This window comes from Hyla sarda, chromosome 6 (genome assembly GCF_029499605.1).
Source record: "Hyla sarda isolate aHylSar1 chromosome 6, aHylSar1.hap1, whole genome shotgun sequence".
NCBI lineage: Eukaryota > Metazoa > Chordata > Amphibia > Anura > Hylidae > Hyla > Hyla sarda.
Genome location: NC_079194.1, coordinates 127,009,901 through 127,026,470, shown reverse-complemented (window position 1 = coordinate 127,026,470; position 16,570 = coordinate 127,009,901). Strand labels below are relative to the sequence as shown.

At 43.8% G+C, this 16,570-nt stretch overlaps 1 protein-coding gene across 5 annotated transcripts; it reads right to left on the bottom strand.

Moving 5' to 3' along the window:
* Positions 1-916: 916 nt before the first annotated feature.
* LOC130277618 (ghrelin-like) lies at positions 917-14,731 on the bottom strand. 5 transcript variants are annotated; one of them, XM_056528337.1, is made up of 5 exons: positions 13,929-14,028; positions 8,683-8,823; positions 5,433-5,540; positions 5,114-5,225; positions 917-1,891 (listed from the first exon to the last, which is right to left on the bottom strand). In XM_056528337.1, the coding sequence occupies exons 2-5, from the start codon at positions 8,794-8,796 to the stop codon at positions 1,869-1,871; spliced, it is 357 nt and encodes a 118-aa protein (XP_056384312.1). In that variant the 5' UTR covers positions 8,797-8,823; positions 13,929-14,028; the 3' UTR covers positions 917-1,868. The 5 variants fall into 5 exon arrangements, with proteins under 5 accessions (XP_056384312.1, XP_056384313.1, XP_056384314.1 ...); XM_056528338.1 differs by lacking the exon at positions 13,929-14,028 and adding an exon at positions 13,692-13,892; XM_056528339.1 differs by lacking the exon at positions 13,929-14,028 and adding an exon at positions 13,752-13,892.
* Positions 14,732-16,570: the final 1,839 nt, after the last annotated feature.

The window sequence follows — 16,570 nt, the reverse complement described above, 5'->3', positions numbered from 1 at the left end:
CATCCTCATCATCATCACCGCCTGTCATCATCCAGACCCTCATCATCATCACCTGTCATCATCCCCTTGTCATCATCCCACACATCCCCCCTTCATCATCCCCTTGTCATCATCCCCACCCCCCTTCATCATCCCACCCCCCCCCCCTTCATCATCCTCTTGTCATCATCCCACACCCCCCCTTCATCATCCTCTTCTCATCATCTGCCCACAGTGGTCTTCAACCTGCGGACCTCCAGAGGTTTCAAAACTACAACTCCCAGCAAGCCCGGGCAGCCATCGGCTGTCCGGGCTTGCTGGGAGTTGTAGTTTTGAAACCTCCGGAGGTCCGCAGGTTGAAGACCACTGCGGCCTTCGACATCATCCAGCCCCCTCTCACCCCCCTTTAGTTCTGTACAGTACTCACCTCCGTTCGGCGCTGGTCCGGTGCTGCAGGACTGTCCGGTGCTGCAGGGCTGTCCGGAGAGGAGGTGGTCCGGTGGGATAGTGGTTCCGGGCTGCTATCTTCACTGGGGGCGCCTCTTCTCCGCGCTGCGGGCCCGGAATAGAGGCGTTGCCTTGACAATGACGCAGAAGTACGTTGGCAATGAACGTACCTCTGCGTCGTTGTCGTTGACTATTCTGGGGCCGGGCCCGAAGCGCCTAGAAGAGGCCTCCCCGGTGAAGATAGCAGCCCGGAACCACTATCCCACCGGACGACCTCCTCACCGGACAGCCCTGCAGCACCGGACCAGCGCCGAGCGGAGGTGAGTACTGTGCAGAACTAAAGGGGGGTGAGAGGGGGCTGGATGATGTCGAAGGCCGCAGTGGTCTTCAACCTGCGGACCTCCGGAGGTTTCAAAACTACAACTCCCAGCAAGCCCGGAAAGCCGATGGCTGCCCGGGCTTGCTGGGAGTTGTAGTTTTTAAACCTCTGGAGGTCCGCAGGTTGAAGACCACTGCGGGTGGAGAGTTCACTCGAGTATAAGCCGAGGGGGGTGTTTTCAGCACGAAAAATCGTGCTGAAAAACTCGGCTTATACTCGAGTATATACTGTAAGTGTAAAGAATACAGGTGAAGGAGACACAGCAGCAGCTTCCTTTTGTATTTGATACTGAGATAAGAGCACATGTCACGGCTCTGGTATCACACCAGGAAGGACCTGCCCACAGTTAAAGGGGTACGCCACTGGAAAACATTTTTATTTATTTTTTTTAAATCAACTGGTGCCAGAAAGTTAAACAGATTTGTAAATTGCTTCTATTAAAAAAATCTTAATCCTTCCAGTACTTATCAGCTGCTGTTATGATCCACAAGAAGTTCTTTTCTTTTTCAATTTCCTTTCTGCCTGACCACAGTGCTCTCTCCTGACACCTCTGTCCAGAGCAGAAGAGGTTTTCTATGGGGATTTGCTCGTACTTTGGACTTTTCCTAAAATGGACAGAGGTGTCAGCAGAGAGCACTGTGGTCAGGCAAATTCAAAAAGAAAAGAAAGGAAATTAAAAAAGAAAATAACTTCTTTTTGTCCACCTTGTCCCCTTCTCTCCTAACCCCCCACCACCTCCCTCTGCTTTTCCTTCTCCTCCATGGACCGGTCCTCACCCCTGCCCCCCCCCCCCCCCCTCTTTCCATCTTTTCCTCCTCCGCTCCCTCTTGGCCCCTTCCACGATACCCTCCCCCTCCTTACTTCTTGACATCATTACTACTCTTCTGGCTACAGCTATCCTTTTTTTTTCTTAAATGCAATATTATAAGTGCTGCAGATCAAAAATGACTCCACAAGATGGATTTCTTGCTTGTAAATATCTACTTTATTTCACAGACAGGTTCAGGCATTGACTGACAGGATAGGGAGGTCGTCTACAGCTGTGTGTACAGGATGAGGACCACTAGGCTTTCTCCTCTTGTGTACCTGGTGAGATCGAGAGAGGAGACACGTTATACTATATATATATATTAATACAGTCAATTATATGATATAACACACTATACTAGGTACATTATATGATATTTTACAAATTCTCAGCTGATAAAATAAGATACAACAGGATGATGTTTAAGGCAGCAGAAAGTCATTTAATGCTGCAAAATATTTCACCATTTTTATAACATTTTTGTATTTTTTTTTTTTCATTAATTGCTAGTAGCATAATTGGTTCTTATATAGAGTAACTTGGTTTCACACATGCCTAGTAGTATGTAACAGGTTTCACTGGCGGACATTTGTTATCCATGTTTATAAAAATAAAATAAAAAAGGCCCCAAAAAACAAGAAGAAACAAGACTGTTGCCTCTCAGAACCTGTGGAGATGTACCTTTCAAATTCCACCCCATTCTTTATTTACAAGCGGCTGTCACGTGACCACTGCAGTCAATTGGTAACCTTGGCAGTCACATGCAACTGCACTCCTGGCAGCACAGCTCAGTGATGGGAGCAATGATGTCACGAGTATGACACCTGAATGCCAAGGCCACTGATTGGCAGCAGCGGTCATATGTTGACTGCTTGTATGTTGGATCATCATGGGAACTAACCTAAATATACAGGTAGATAGTGCAGGTGGTGATATATCGAACACTTATTACTGCGTGAAAATCAGTGCAGCCATTCAGGAAAATGGCTACGCTGCAGTGGGGAGGTGGATAGTATTACTTCAGTAAATCACCCTGCTATACACCCACCCACTGCAGCATAGCCTTGCCCCCTGGAGACCTTATGACACATTGGCCCTCATTTACTATTGCAAACCCAACATGTTTTGACGGGTTGGGCGCCAGATTCTGTCCCATTGCGCCAGAAATTCTGTCTGCGCCAGAAATGAAAAAAACCTGACTAACTCAATTTTGCGGGGAAAACCCCTAAAAAGGGGCATGGCTGCCGGTGGAAGTGAGCGTGGTCCTTGAAAGGGGTGTGTTCCCGACATTTTCACAAAAAAACAAACATATTTACTAAGGTTTCCACATAAAATGTGGTGGATTTGAGCTGAGGAAACCAGACAGATCAGAGCATGTTTAAAAAAAGCAAAATGTAGGGAAAGTGGAAAATGTAGGGAAACCTTAGTAAATACCGTGGAAAATAAATTGTAGGGAATTAAAACTCACAAAGAAACCAACACAACACTCTTAGTAAATGAGGGCCATTGTCTCTGGCCAGATGAATTCTGGGAAAGGTCATAGGCAACAGTAACATAAAGACTTGCACTACAACACTTCCAATTGTGGGTCCAGTGCATGAAAACAGGACAAAGCGGGGCACCAAGGTATAGAAGTATATTACACAGTATTATAACATGGCATCATTGGCTAAAAGAAAAAAAAAAGTGGAATAATCCTTTAACCCCTTAAGGACGTAGGACATATGAGTACGTCCTAAGTCCGGTCCCTGTCTATAACGCGGGGTCCCGGACCTCGCATCATAGCGGGATGGTCCCGGCGCCTATTCACAGCTGGGACCCGTGGCTAATAGCACGCGGCTGCGATCGTTCGGCCACGCACTATTAACCCTTCCGATGCGGCGCTCAAAACTAATAGTAAGTAAAAAGTAAATGCTTCCCGGCTGCTCAGTCGGGCTGATCGGGGTCATCGTGATAAAATCGTGATGCTCCGATCAGCTACCCGGAGAGAAGAAGGTCCCCACCTTCTTCCGTCGGTGTCTGGGCTCTGATTGATTGCTCCATGCCTGAGTTACAGGCTGGAGCAATCAACCGCCGATTACACAGCTTGTTGCCATGCAACGGCAAGGCAACAATCTGTGTATACAATCAGCCATTGCAAGCTCATAGGTCCCTATAGGAGCTATGAGCTCGCAAAAAAAAGTGTAAAAAAAAAAGTTAACCCTTTCAGGTATTCCCTTCTGAATTAAAAGTTTAAATCACCCGGCATTTCCTAGTAACAAAATAAAACAGTGTAAATAAAAATAAACATATGTGGTATCACCGCGTGCGGAAATGTCTGAATTATAAAAATATATCACTTTTAAAACCGCACGTTCAATGGTGTACGCGCAAAAAAATTCTAAAATCCAAAAGAGCTAATTTTTTATCACTTTTTATACCACTAAAAAGTGATCAAAAAGTCTGATCAGAACAAAAATGGTACCGCTAAAAACTTCAGATCCCAGCGCAAAAAATGAGCTCTCATAGCGCCCTGAACACAGAAAAATTAAAAAGTTATAGGGCACAGAAAATGACAATTTTAAACGTATACATTTTCCTGCATGTATTTATGATTTTTTTCTGAAGTAATACAAAATCAAACCTATATAAGTAGGGTATCATTTTAACCGTATGGACCTACAGAATAAAGAGGAGTAATTTTTACCGAAAAATGTACTGTGTAGAAACGGAAGCACCCAAAATTTACAAAATGGCATTTTTTCTTCAAGTTTGTCGCACAATGATTTTTTTTTCCATTTCGCTGTGGATTTTTCAGTAAAATGACTGTCACTGTAAAGTAGAATTGGTGGTGACAAAAATAAGCCATAATACAGATTTTTAGGTGCAAAATTGAAAGGGTTATGATTTTTAAAGGCAAAGTGGAAAAAAAGAAAATGGAAAAACGTGAAATCGCTCAGTCCTTAAGGGGTTAACTGCACAGGGAGGTGGCTGCTGCTGCAATATATGCAATGCTTTCTCCCACCTCCTTCAGCCATTAACTCTACCCCCTTCATGGACATGCTGAGGAAGAGGGGATGGATATTTCTGGAGTGGGTGGGAGAAAGCATTAAGCATACAGCAGTAGCCTCCTCCAGTGCAGTCAAGAAGTAAAAACCATATTAGTAACAAGATGAATATCTTCCAGCTCCTCTATTTCAACCCAGAAAGAAGCGCTATAAACAGGGTCACCTGCACTATCTACCTGTATATTCAGGTCAGTGCAGGTAATTCTTCTGCAGGTTTTTCTTTAAATAATTGTGTTTGGGACTCCTACCCCCCTTTTAAACATGGAACCCATTTAATACACTCAAAGGTTTTTTTTCCATTATAGACCTCCATACATCATACACCTCCTCTGTCACTGCAGAGTACAAACATTGGAGTAGTGGGGATTACTTTGTGCTTATGTATATGTATGCTTTATACTGTGATATTTGTAACATCATCACATGCAAACCACAAAATAGAATTGTTTGTACCTTGAGCTGAGCCGAGGGAGAACAGTCCGAGCAGAAGGTTTTCTATGGCGGCTTTCTGCCTCTTGAACTGTTCCTGAGTCAGCTTCAGGTTAATATCCAAAGGGATTGTCACCTGGAATTGAGAACATTCTAATGTAAGTAAAGAACCAGCAGCAGAGGGCAACTCTTGGTACAGGTCTTGGCAAAACCATGTGGTACACAGCCCTCATAAATGTCATTGGTCTCCATGTAATACTACAAAGCTGTGCACCATTGGCTGCTACGGTAGTACCAGATGATCACAGGGGTGAACCCCGCTATTTAACACTAAACTACAGACCCCAATCTCTTCCTGGTCTTCTGAATGTTCATCCACAGGATTCCCCCAAGAGTCTACAGCCTCCCTGCGGCTCATGGTGTATGGCAGCTTTTTTGGCAGCTTCTTTCCCTGGAAAAAATGTATAAAAGGTTACATTTTTTTTCTTAATTCTTTAGTATAAAAACATTTTTTTAAATGATGGTATTTAAGGACCCAACACAGGGTTACAGGAAATATTTCATGTTTGGCTTTTTCATATACACCTATCAGTCATAAGATTAAAACTATGAATCTCCTTTATGCTGTAAAACCGCTCCCACAGACCCTCTGAGGCCTGGCATGCCCTGCCAAGGTTTAGTGGTATCTGGCACCAAGTCATAAGCAACAAATCCTATACAGGTGTTTGCCCACTAACAGTGTCTATCTATAGGTGATAGGTTTATGATCACTGGGACTCCCAACAGATTAAAAGAACTGTCCACAAATAACATATCTAGTGACTCAGGATGGCCAATTTCGTCCTTACCTTTATGGCCTTGAAGTTTTGGTCTAGTCTGTCCTCTGACACAATCTAGAGGATTAGGAGAGTCTTCTCTGGCTGGAGCTGGATAAAGCAAGATCATTTTCCCTCTACTACTATCTAAAATTTCCTACAAGAGGAGATTCATATGAAAGGACCTCAGTCTTGTTTCTAGACTAAGGGTACGTTCACACGCGCAGATTTTTTAGCGGGTTTTCCGCTGCATATTTGAAAGTGGGCGGGCTCTTCTCTAGATTTTTCGCGGCGGAATTTACGCTGCGGAAAATCCGCCACAGTCCCTACTGACTTCAATGGGGCTTGCGGCGGATTTTTCGCAGTGTACATTCCGCCGCGGAAAATCTGCTGCGGACAGCCGAGAAGAGCCCGCCCACTTTCAAATACGCAGCGGAAAACCCGCTAAAAAATCCGCACGTGTGAACGTACCCTAAGTCTGTCAAGCCCCATTTGAGCTTCAGATTTAAACCATTTATATCTCAAGGTCTTCTTTCTTGTGTCCATAACCCCCTACTAAATGCATTAGTGGGATCCATGCTTTAGCAGCCATTGACCATTAGTGGGATCCATGCTTTAGCAGCCATTGACCCTTAGTGGGATCCATGCTTTAGCAGCCATTGACCCTTAGTGGGATCCATGCTTTAGCAGCCATTGACCCTTAGTGGGATCCATGCTTTAGCAGCCATTGACCCTTAGATAATTTTACTTAGAGTTCTCTTGAGAACTTTAACCTCATTCTATGCTAAGGTTTCCTTCAACAACATTGACCATCAGATTGAATTACTGGGTTTGCAGAAGAGACTGTACTCTCTTCATGTAGACAGAACCCTAAAACATCTATGTGGAGCGCACCAACGAGATATGAAAGAGATGTTCTTACTTTCTTTCATAAGGAAGAACAAGTGTCTTAACGTATCTGGGCTGCTTATCCAGATGGATAGGGGAGAACATTTCCGTTTGCTGTACGCAAGCTGAGTACAAGAACCTCATCCACAAGAGCTCACTCACCCACAGAAGAGTCTTTTTTTATCATTGGGGGGGATTAATCCCTACTGACCAGAGTGGTGAAATTGCACATCGGTCTCTGTCTCACACATTTTGTGAAGTACTACAGAATGGACATTGGAAAAGCTAGACAACCAATCTTCAGCAGAATGGTACTGCAGTGCATAGCAAGCCCCCCCCCCCCCCCCCTCCTTCATTTCTAAATCCCCATTGGTGCTGCTTTAGGATGTAAAGGAAAGTGTAATTTTTTAACTCACCCTAAATTACCTTTCCTTTAGTCCAAAGCAGCAGCACATATTTCCCAACCAATAAAACAGTTATACAGCAAACCTTGAAGTTTGTCGTTAGAAGTAGGAAGTGTCATATGGAATTAAATGGTTAATTTATATCACCTGTCCTATCATTACAGTAAAACAGAATATTCTGAATTGGTTCTGCTGCTTTTGACTATAGGAAAGAGATTTTATGGTAGTAAAAAAATTACAATTAATGTTAAATCATTTGAACATTACTGGAGGTGCATTGGTTGTATCAGCTCCCTCTACATCCGATCCTAACAGTAAGTGTTGTCTGTAATATACAACCGGCATCACCACATAGGGCAGTGGTCTTCAACCTGCGGACCTCCAGATGTCGCAAAACTACAACTCCCAGCATGCCCGGACAGCCGTTGGCTGTCCGGGCATGCTGGGAGTTGTAGTTTTGAAACACCTGGAGGTCCGCAGGTTGAAGACCACTGACATATGGAGTGGGCTCAGATTCTGAACCTGCTTTATATGCAGTGACTGCTAAGATAACTGAAAGAGAAATCAGCATTACTTGTCTAGTTAACAGGTATTTTTAATATTTTACAAGTTTTTATTTTTTTTGTCTTATTTGACAACTATAATTTTTAGCATATTTTCGAGAATACAGCTCAGTTAAAAAGAAGGAAATGTGCAATATAAAGCAAGGAAACGATATGTCACTTATTTTATACACAACCTGTATTTTTAGTCAGCAGTAGAGATGAGCGAACTTACAGTAAATTCGATTCGCCACGAACTTCTCGGCTCGGCAGTTGATGACTTATCCTGCATAAATTAGTTCAGCTTTCAGGTGCTCCGGTGGGCTGGAAAAGGTGGATACAGTCCTAGGAGACTCTTTCCTAGGACTGTATCAACCTTTTCCAGCCAACGGGAGGACCTGAAAGCTGAACTAATTTATGCAGGATAAGTCATCAACTGCCGAGCCGAGAAGTTTGTGACGAATCAAATTTACTGTAAGTTCGCTCATCTCTACCTGTGATCTCTTAAACGGGTCCACGGCAGTCTGCTGGAAGCGCCCGTTCCGACCCCTGCAGGAAGCCACACCTGACATGCCCCCTCCATGTATCTCTATGGGATACATGGAGGGGGCATGTCCGCCGTCGCTCCGTGTGGGGGGTCAGCAGGCCCCCTTCCAGCAGACTGCCGGGGCCCTGTTCAGGAGATCACGGGGGTCCCAGCAGTCGATAACTTATCCCCTATTCTTTGGAAAGGGGATAAGTTATGTTTCACTACAGAACTCCTTTAAAAAGCATGAAGTGAACATAGTCTACGACAGCGATCTCCAAGCTATGGTTTGCCAGCTGTTATAAAACTACAGGCAAACCTCGACAGCCGCATTGTTTTGCAACAGCTGGAGAGCTAAAGTAAGGAGACCACTGCACTGGAGTGCGTTTTACCTGTATAATACTGCATGCCCTCTTACCGCATTTTTCTGCATATCTGATGGACTTAAGAAGCTTGATCCTGCCTCCACATCCTCCGTCCACAGAAGACAAAACAGGACGATGCCACAGACAGCAACTTTAGCCAACATCATCTCTAATTCAGATTTTCCACAGGAGGTCTGCAAAATGGAAAAAAAGATATTAAACAAAGTCGAAAGCAAAAACTGGAAATGACCTGTGGATGTGACTTACATGGAGTCTCACAGGAAAGTTTTAGCACCCTTTAGTCCACTGCATATTTATAGGAAAGGCCAATGGAATTTTGAGCGTATCCCAAGGCACCAGAAGTGATGAAAATCAGTGAGGAGGTGAAATACGGGGACATCTGTAGTGCTGCATCTACACAACCAGGTAATGTAAAGAAACCCCTTTGTTCTGATCTGAAGGATGGAAGTGACCGTGGCCATTGTAGCTGACCCCAGGGACCTATTCCAGGCAGTCCTCCATTGTAAAATGTTTGTACTTGTGTTTTCTTATGCTGATACTGATAGGATAGAACATTTCCTGTCATTGCTCTTATATTTTGTTTGCATGTGGTCTTTCCCTCTTTATTGTAATGAATTCCTTGTGTATTGCAGCGGTCCCTGTTAGGAGTGATGTGTTTGCACAAGTGTGAAAAGCAAATATATTGGCTGTATCATACTTAAGTCCTGTTATTTACCTTCATAGTCGCACAGCTGTCATCTTCAGACCTGGACTGGGCAACATATTCATGTAAACTGTGAATTAATATGCCATCTGGAGCTTTATTTCCAGGTACTGTGCATATATATGTTGATATAAATATATAGCTGCAAATCATAAAATGTTGCAGTATCTTGTAATACCTTTTTTTATTGGACTAACAGCATTTTGTAGAGACAAGATTTCAGGATTCCTCCCTTTATCAAGTCCAAAGCAAATCTTGATAAAGGGACTTGATAAAGGGAGGAATCCCGAAATCTTGTCTCTACGAAATGCTGTTAGTCCAATAAAAAAGGTATTACAAGATACTGCAACTCAAACGGCTTCTCAAATTCACTATAAATATATATATATATTCTTTTTTTTTTTGCTAACTTCGGATACACATTTGTATTTAAATACTTTAACAATTTCAAGGTTTTTAGTTGCTGTCAGTGAATAGAAACATCCTCATTTTCATTCACTGCCTGGAAACCTGTCCTGGTCCTGACTTAGTCCTGTTCACAGTTTTCTGCAATGTATCTGCTCTGAATCCACCTTTATGAGCTGAACACCGGATGGATTTACCAACACCTATGCTGGGAGTTGTAGTTTTGGAACAGCTGGATGCACATTGGTTGATAAACACTGACCTATAGGGTATGTTTATTTTTCCCCTCAGAAAAATCCATCATAGAATCCCCAGTGAACAGGCTTAAAATCGTACACTCGGATTAGCAGCTTGTATGCGGAGGAGTCACCCCAAGTTTCCACATTTTTTCACCCTGGCTCCTTGATTCTGTACTGTAGATGACAGTGCAACCTATGGTGTGGATTCCCAATGGCAACAATTGCATATGACATTCACACAGGTTGCACTCAGAAAATTGTGAAAAAGTAATGAAAACAACTTGAATGTAGGATGACATTGTATGCTGTCGCAATTTTTTTGCGCAATCTAACACCAACGTGGAGCACACTTAGAAACTCGTCTACATCTAAGCTACTTGCCCATTTATGAAGAACATGCAGTTCTTTGATAAATGTGGGGGAAATCGACATCACGTTCAACCAGGCAAACGGGGATAAAAATAACTTGATTTACACAATGATAAATCCCCCCCCCCCCCCCCCCCCAGGTGCCTTTTATATATCTGACTTTACTTCCATAAAATAGAATAATGCTTTTATATTCTCTAGTCCTTCTGAACCTCCTTCTCGACCCCTTGAGGAAGGACCATATCCGAAACGGTCATAGGGGTGGGCGCCACGTGTGGTTCTGGGATTTTTGCTCACCGTTCTTGTGATCATTTTGACAGTGTGGGGTGAGATTTTGCGTGGAGCCCCAGATCGAGGGCGATTATCAGTGGTCTTGTATGTTTTTCATTTTTCTAATAATTGCTCCCACAGTTGATTTCTTCACACCAAGCTGCTTGCCTATTCCAGATTCAGTTTTCCCAGCCTGGTGCAGGTCTACAATTTTGTTTCTGGTGTCCTTCGACAGCTCTTTGGTCTTGTCCATATTGGAGCTTGGAGTGTGACTGTTTGAGTTTGTGGACAGGTGTCTTTTATACTGATAACAAGTTCAAACAGGTGCCATTAATACAGGTAACGAGTGAAGGACAGAGGAGACTCTTAACCCCTTAGGGACTCAGCCCATTTGGGCCTTAAGGACGCAGACAATTTAATTTTTACGTTTTAGTTTTTTCCTCCTTGCCTTCAAAAAATCATAACTTTTTTATATTTTCATCCACAGACTAGTATGAGGGCTTGTTTTTTGCATGACCAGTTGTCCATTGTAATGCCATCACTCACTTTACCATAAAATGTATGGCGCAACCAAAAAAATACTATTTGTGTGGGGAAATTAAAAAGAAAACCGCAATTTTGCTAATTTTGGAAGGTTCCGCTTTCACGCCGTACAATTTACGGTAAAAATTACATGTGTTCTTTATTCTTTGGGTCAGTACGATTAAAATGATACCCATGATAACTACTTTTATATTACTGTTGTGCTTTAAAAAAATTGCTAACTTTTTAACCAAATTAGTATGTTTAAAATCCCCTATTTGAAGACCTATAACTTTTTCATTTTTCCATATAAGTGGCGGTATGAGGGCTCATCTTTTGCGCCGTGATCTTTACTTTTTATTGATACCATATTTGCTTATATAAAACTTTTAATCTATTTTTTATTAATTTTTTCTGAATAAAATGTTATAAAAAAGTATCTATTTCGGACTTTTTTTATTTTTACGTTCACGCCGTTCACCGTACGGTATCATTAACATCTTATTTTAATAGTTCAGATATTTATGCACGCGGCGATACCAAATATGTATATAAAATATTTTTTTAACACTTTTTGGGGGTGAAATAGGGAAACTGGGACAATTTATGTTTTTATTGGGGGAGGGGGTTTTTCAAATTTTTTTTACTTTATTTTTTAACTTTTATTTTTACACTTTAATAGTCCCCATAGGGGACTATTTATAGCAATCACTCGATTGCTAATCCTGTTCAGTGCTATGTATAGGACATAGCACTGATCAGCATTATCGGTCATCTTCTGCTCTGGTCTGCGGGAAGGCAGATCAGAGCAGAAGACGCCGGGAAGGCAGCGAAGCCAGGTGAGGGGATCTCCGTCTGCCGTGCTGGATGATCGGATCTATTACGGGCAGGTCCCTGGCTGCGATAAGCAGCCGGAACCTGCCACGCATGATCCGGGCATCACTCCGATGCTCGCGGTTATGCTTAGGACGTAAATGTATGTCCTGGTGCGTTAAGTACCAGCTCACCAGGACGTACATTTACGTCCTGCGTCGTTAAGGGGTTAAAGAAGAAGTTACAGGTCTGTGTGAGTCAGGAATCTTGCTTGTTTGTAGGTGACCAAATACTTATTTTCCACCATAATTTGTAGATAAATTATTTTAATACCAGACAATGTGATTTTATGGATTTTTTCTCATTATGTCTCTCATAGTTGAGGTATACCTATGATGAAAATTACAGGCATCTCTCATCTTTTTAAGTGGGAGAACTTGCAAAATTGGTGGCTGATTAAATACTTTTTTCCCCACTGTATGTGATTGTGTTTTGTGTATGTTTTTAATGTAAGCTAATAAAATATATTTTTATTGAAACTCAGAGTCTGCTGCAAGTGGTTCCTATAGCTTTATATATTCTCTAGTGCCAAAAGTCACAGAAGGATTCCCAAGCAGCCGAAGTGCTGAGGGCTGGAACGAATCCCCCCCCCCCCCCCCCCAATCCTGCTTGATTGACAGTCATGCATTGTGTGATTGTAATTTATTATATGACTTGTAAACAGGTGTGAGATTTGGATAACAGGGCTCAGCTTCCAACTGACTGTTAATCAAGCAGGGGCAGGAATGGGAAGGGGAGCAGGGAGGCGTTCCGGCCGTCATCACACCAGGGGATTGGAAAGGAAACTTTGACACTTAGCACCAGAGAATAAAAGCATTTTTCTATCTTATGGAAACAGACAGATATACGAAAGGTACCATGTCACCTTGCACTAACAGCTATGAAATGGTATGTTTACTCTTTGAATTCAATGAGGAAAATTTCTTCTCTGACTTTTGTTCCCTTTCTTCGGAAAAAAGTGCTGAAATTCGAAGTCCCATTGATTAACCGTGCAGCAAGGCAAATCCACAAGGAATTCCTCATTAATATTCCTTGAGGATTTCGCCTAGTGTAAATGAGCCCTAACATTTTTAGCAGTTTGGAACGTGAATTGCAGCTAACAGAGTCCACTTAAATGGGTTGTCCAATGTAAACAAAACTATACTCACCTGCCCTGATACCCCGCCACTTTAGTCCCTTGTCTAAATGGGTGACAAGGATGTGGTCAGGGGTGTGGCCTGGCGTTTGGTATAAGTGGTCGCATGCTGTGAGTGCTCCCGCTTCGAACCTGCTAATATACTATCCTGACTGCACATCCTGGCTTAACGGACCACTACACAGAGGGTCAAGACCGGGAAGATGGGCCCTAAAGTGGATCTGAACAGGAATTCCAATATATAAGCGGCTGAGAAGCTCCTGGAGGTGCGCTCCTCTCCTGCACCTGTGGCGCAGCCTGGCTCCCCGGTCGAAAGTCTTGAGGACCCGGAGGAACTTACCCTCAAAGAAGTGAGTGAGCTCCTGCTCTCGCCTATCCAAACTTTCAATACTTCTCTTACGGGCAAACTGGAGGAGCTAAAGGTGGATGTGGGCCTACTACGCCATGATCTCCAGACGCTGAGGGACAAGGTATCTGAGACTGTACGACGCATCTCTGCGGTGGAAGACACAGTGGCTCTGGTACCTGAATCCATTGCTACCCTTCCGATCCCAGGTGGAATTAGCTAAACAGAAAAATGATGACCTGGAGAACTGGCTGCGTCGGAACAACCTGAGGTAATAGGCCTTCCGGAGAGAGCTGAGGGCCAAAACCCCAGTGTCTTTATGGAGCGGTGGCTGAAAGAACTTTTTCCTGATGCACCCTTCTCCTCAGCATTTGCAGTGGAAAGGGCTCACAGAGTACCTGCCCGGCCCCCTCTACCTGAAGCTCCACCAAGGCCGTTTCTCGCCGGGCTCCTAAATTGCAACGACAGAGATGTGGCACTGCGGGCAGCTTGGAGGCTCCCGTATCTCACCTTTGGTAATGCGAGGGTGTCCATCTACTCTGACTTCTCCTCAGATCTTCAGCGCAGATGTGCCACCTTTGCTGCAGTGAAGGGACGGATGAAAGCTGAAGGTATCCTGTATTCTATGGCCTATCTTGCCCGTTTGCGGATTGTAGATGGAGACCAGACAGTGTTCTTCACGTCCCCACAGGAGGCGGATGAGTGGCTGTCCCGCCACCTGAGAGGCGACTGACTGATCGTGGATCTTGCTGGAGATTAGCAGTTTTCCGAGACCTGCACTTTTCCCTTTCTACTTGGATCGGAGCTGAGGGGTCATTCTATCCTGCACTGCTGCGGACATGGTGCCGTGAGTTTTAAGTTTGAGACTATCCTGCACTTTCTCTAGTACTGGGAGTTGGCCCCTGTCCCCCCATCCCTGTGACTCTCCGTTAATATCCTGCCCCCCTGATCTGCTGGACAGAGCTCCCTTTCCCTTCCCTCAACCTGTGGCCCTGCACCCTGAACCCACCACTGCTGCCCTGTTCATCCCTCTCCCTCCATTCCTCGGAACACTGTGCTGGATTGCACATGGATGGATACAAGATACTCCGTTGGTTTAGGGACTCAGATGCTCCACTGTGAGTTCCTTCAAGTTTGGGACTGCCCTGAATTTTGCCCAGCTCTAGGAGATGGCCCCCGCTCCCCCTCATCTCTGAGATTTTCGGCTGCTCTCTTGCCCCCTACATCTGCTGGACGGAGCTCCCTTCCCAGCCATGAGACCCTTGACCCTGCTCCCATTGCTGCTCTCCTGTTTGTACCCTTCCTTCCATCCCTTGGAAGGCTGTGCCTGACTAGGCACTAATGGACTGCCTGCCCAAGGTTGCTCCGTGGTTTTAGGACTTTGGTCTTCCTGTTGCATGTACTGCTCCTCAAGCTCCCGAATTGTGCCTTAGACTTATCTTCAGAGGTTTTATTTTTGTTGATGCTGCTCATCATGCCTCCTTACTCTGCCTTTGTTGCTCTCTCCTACACCTCTCTCTTGCTGATCTTCTTTATATTCATTTCTTCTCTTTTTTTGCCCTCCCCTTTTCTCTTTCTTCTGTTTAATCAGATCTATGCCTTTAACCCCCACATTGTTTCTTTACAAGAATCCCATCTCACCTCAGATAGGAAACACTCTCCCGCCCGTGGATACAGTGGTCCTTACACTCTTTCCATACTTCATACTCTAGAGGTGTGTCTGTCTTAGTACATAGGTCACTTAGATATGAGCCCATAACTACTCGAAGAGACCCCCATGGTAGATATTTGTTTATACATAATGTCCCATGTTTTACTTTTCCTGTACGTGCCACCTTCAGCTTCCCTAGACATTGTACATTTGGCAGTCGTTTTTGCGGCTGACTATCCTACTGCTAAGACCATGTAGTTATCCATGTGATTGTACCAGCTCCTGAATATTCTTTTTCCTTGCTTGCAGCCCAGACTACAACTCCCAGCAATCAGTGCAGCTCTGTGTAATAGCTGCAGCCAATTTCTTTAACTATCTGTGTGCAAGTTGTGTTGTTGTAAACACAGTGTACAAGTCTTTTCTTTCAAACTATCCCTCCCTCACCAATAAATCATGATATTCTCTGAATGGCAGCAGTCCGTGATTAAATCTACAGCAGGCAAAAAGCAGCGTTATGTGCTGAGGAGACAAAGCCCTAGACAGAAATCACGGGGTGTTTGTCTTCCAGGAGGGTGGGGGCTAGTCTCAGCGAGAAGTTTGCACAAAGACAAGCAGGATCAGATTATGACGTCTTTCTCTCACTCCCTGCATATGATAGCTGAAAGAGGGAACCGCTATATTTAGCTAATGAACGATATTTAGACAAATACATAGGTTGGTGAGAGGGAAAGGATGGGCTATGGGTTTAGATCCCCGGAGTACCCCTTTAATTGTTCCATTCTGTGTGCATATTTATATACTAGCAGAGTACCTGGCATTGCATGGTCTTCCTACCTAAACCTTGTGGAAGAGCGGTGATGAAGAGATTGTATGCTGAAGAATGAAAAATATAAGGGGGTGTGATTTTACAGGAAGGAGATGTGGTTTGCAAGCTGGACAAACACACAGTAGAAGGAGTGTAATCACTTTATAGGTTAGTGTCACTAGATTCTAGATAAGGGTTATTGAGCAAAAGATTTATTTTGAATGCCATATTTGAAGTCAGAAATACATTTGAAAACAACTGGATTCTACCTCATGGAAGTTTCTTTTTTGCCTTCCTCTGGACCAACACTGCAGGAAAGAAGGATGAACATATGTGTCATTTATCCTTTCAGTACATTCACACATACAGGATCTGCTGTGAATTTCAATGTAAACTGAATGATTGAACCCAGCATCAAATCTGCAGCACATCCTGTATATAAGACTGTAACCCTACTTCATAGTGTGCAGATGGATAACACAACTATCTGTCATGTTCCTGCATCACTCCTATTTTCTTTTTAAAGCTGTGGCAAAGACATACAAGCTTATGTTGGATGGAGAGGAAGTTGTCGTATTGGAGATAAAGCTTTCCGTGACCAC

Coding starts and splice junctions, on each gene's coding strand:
- LOC130277618 (XM_056528335.1), bottom strand. CDS start 13,659: ATGCGTCGTACAGTCTCAGATACCTTGTCCCTCAGCGTCTGGAGATCA. Junction 8,824..13,506: donor GCTCACTCACTTCTTTGAGG/GTAAGTTCCTCC, acceptor TCCATTTTGCAG/ACCTCCTGTGGAAAATCTGA. Junction 5,541..8,682: donor CAGATATGCAGAAAAATGCG/GTAAGAGGGCAT, acceptor CATTTTTTCCAG/GGAAAGAAGCTGCCAAAAAA.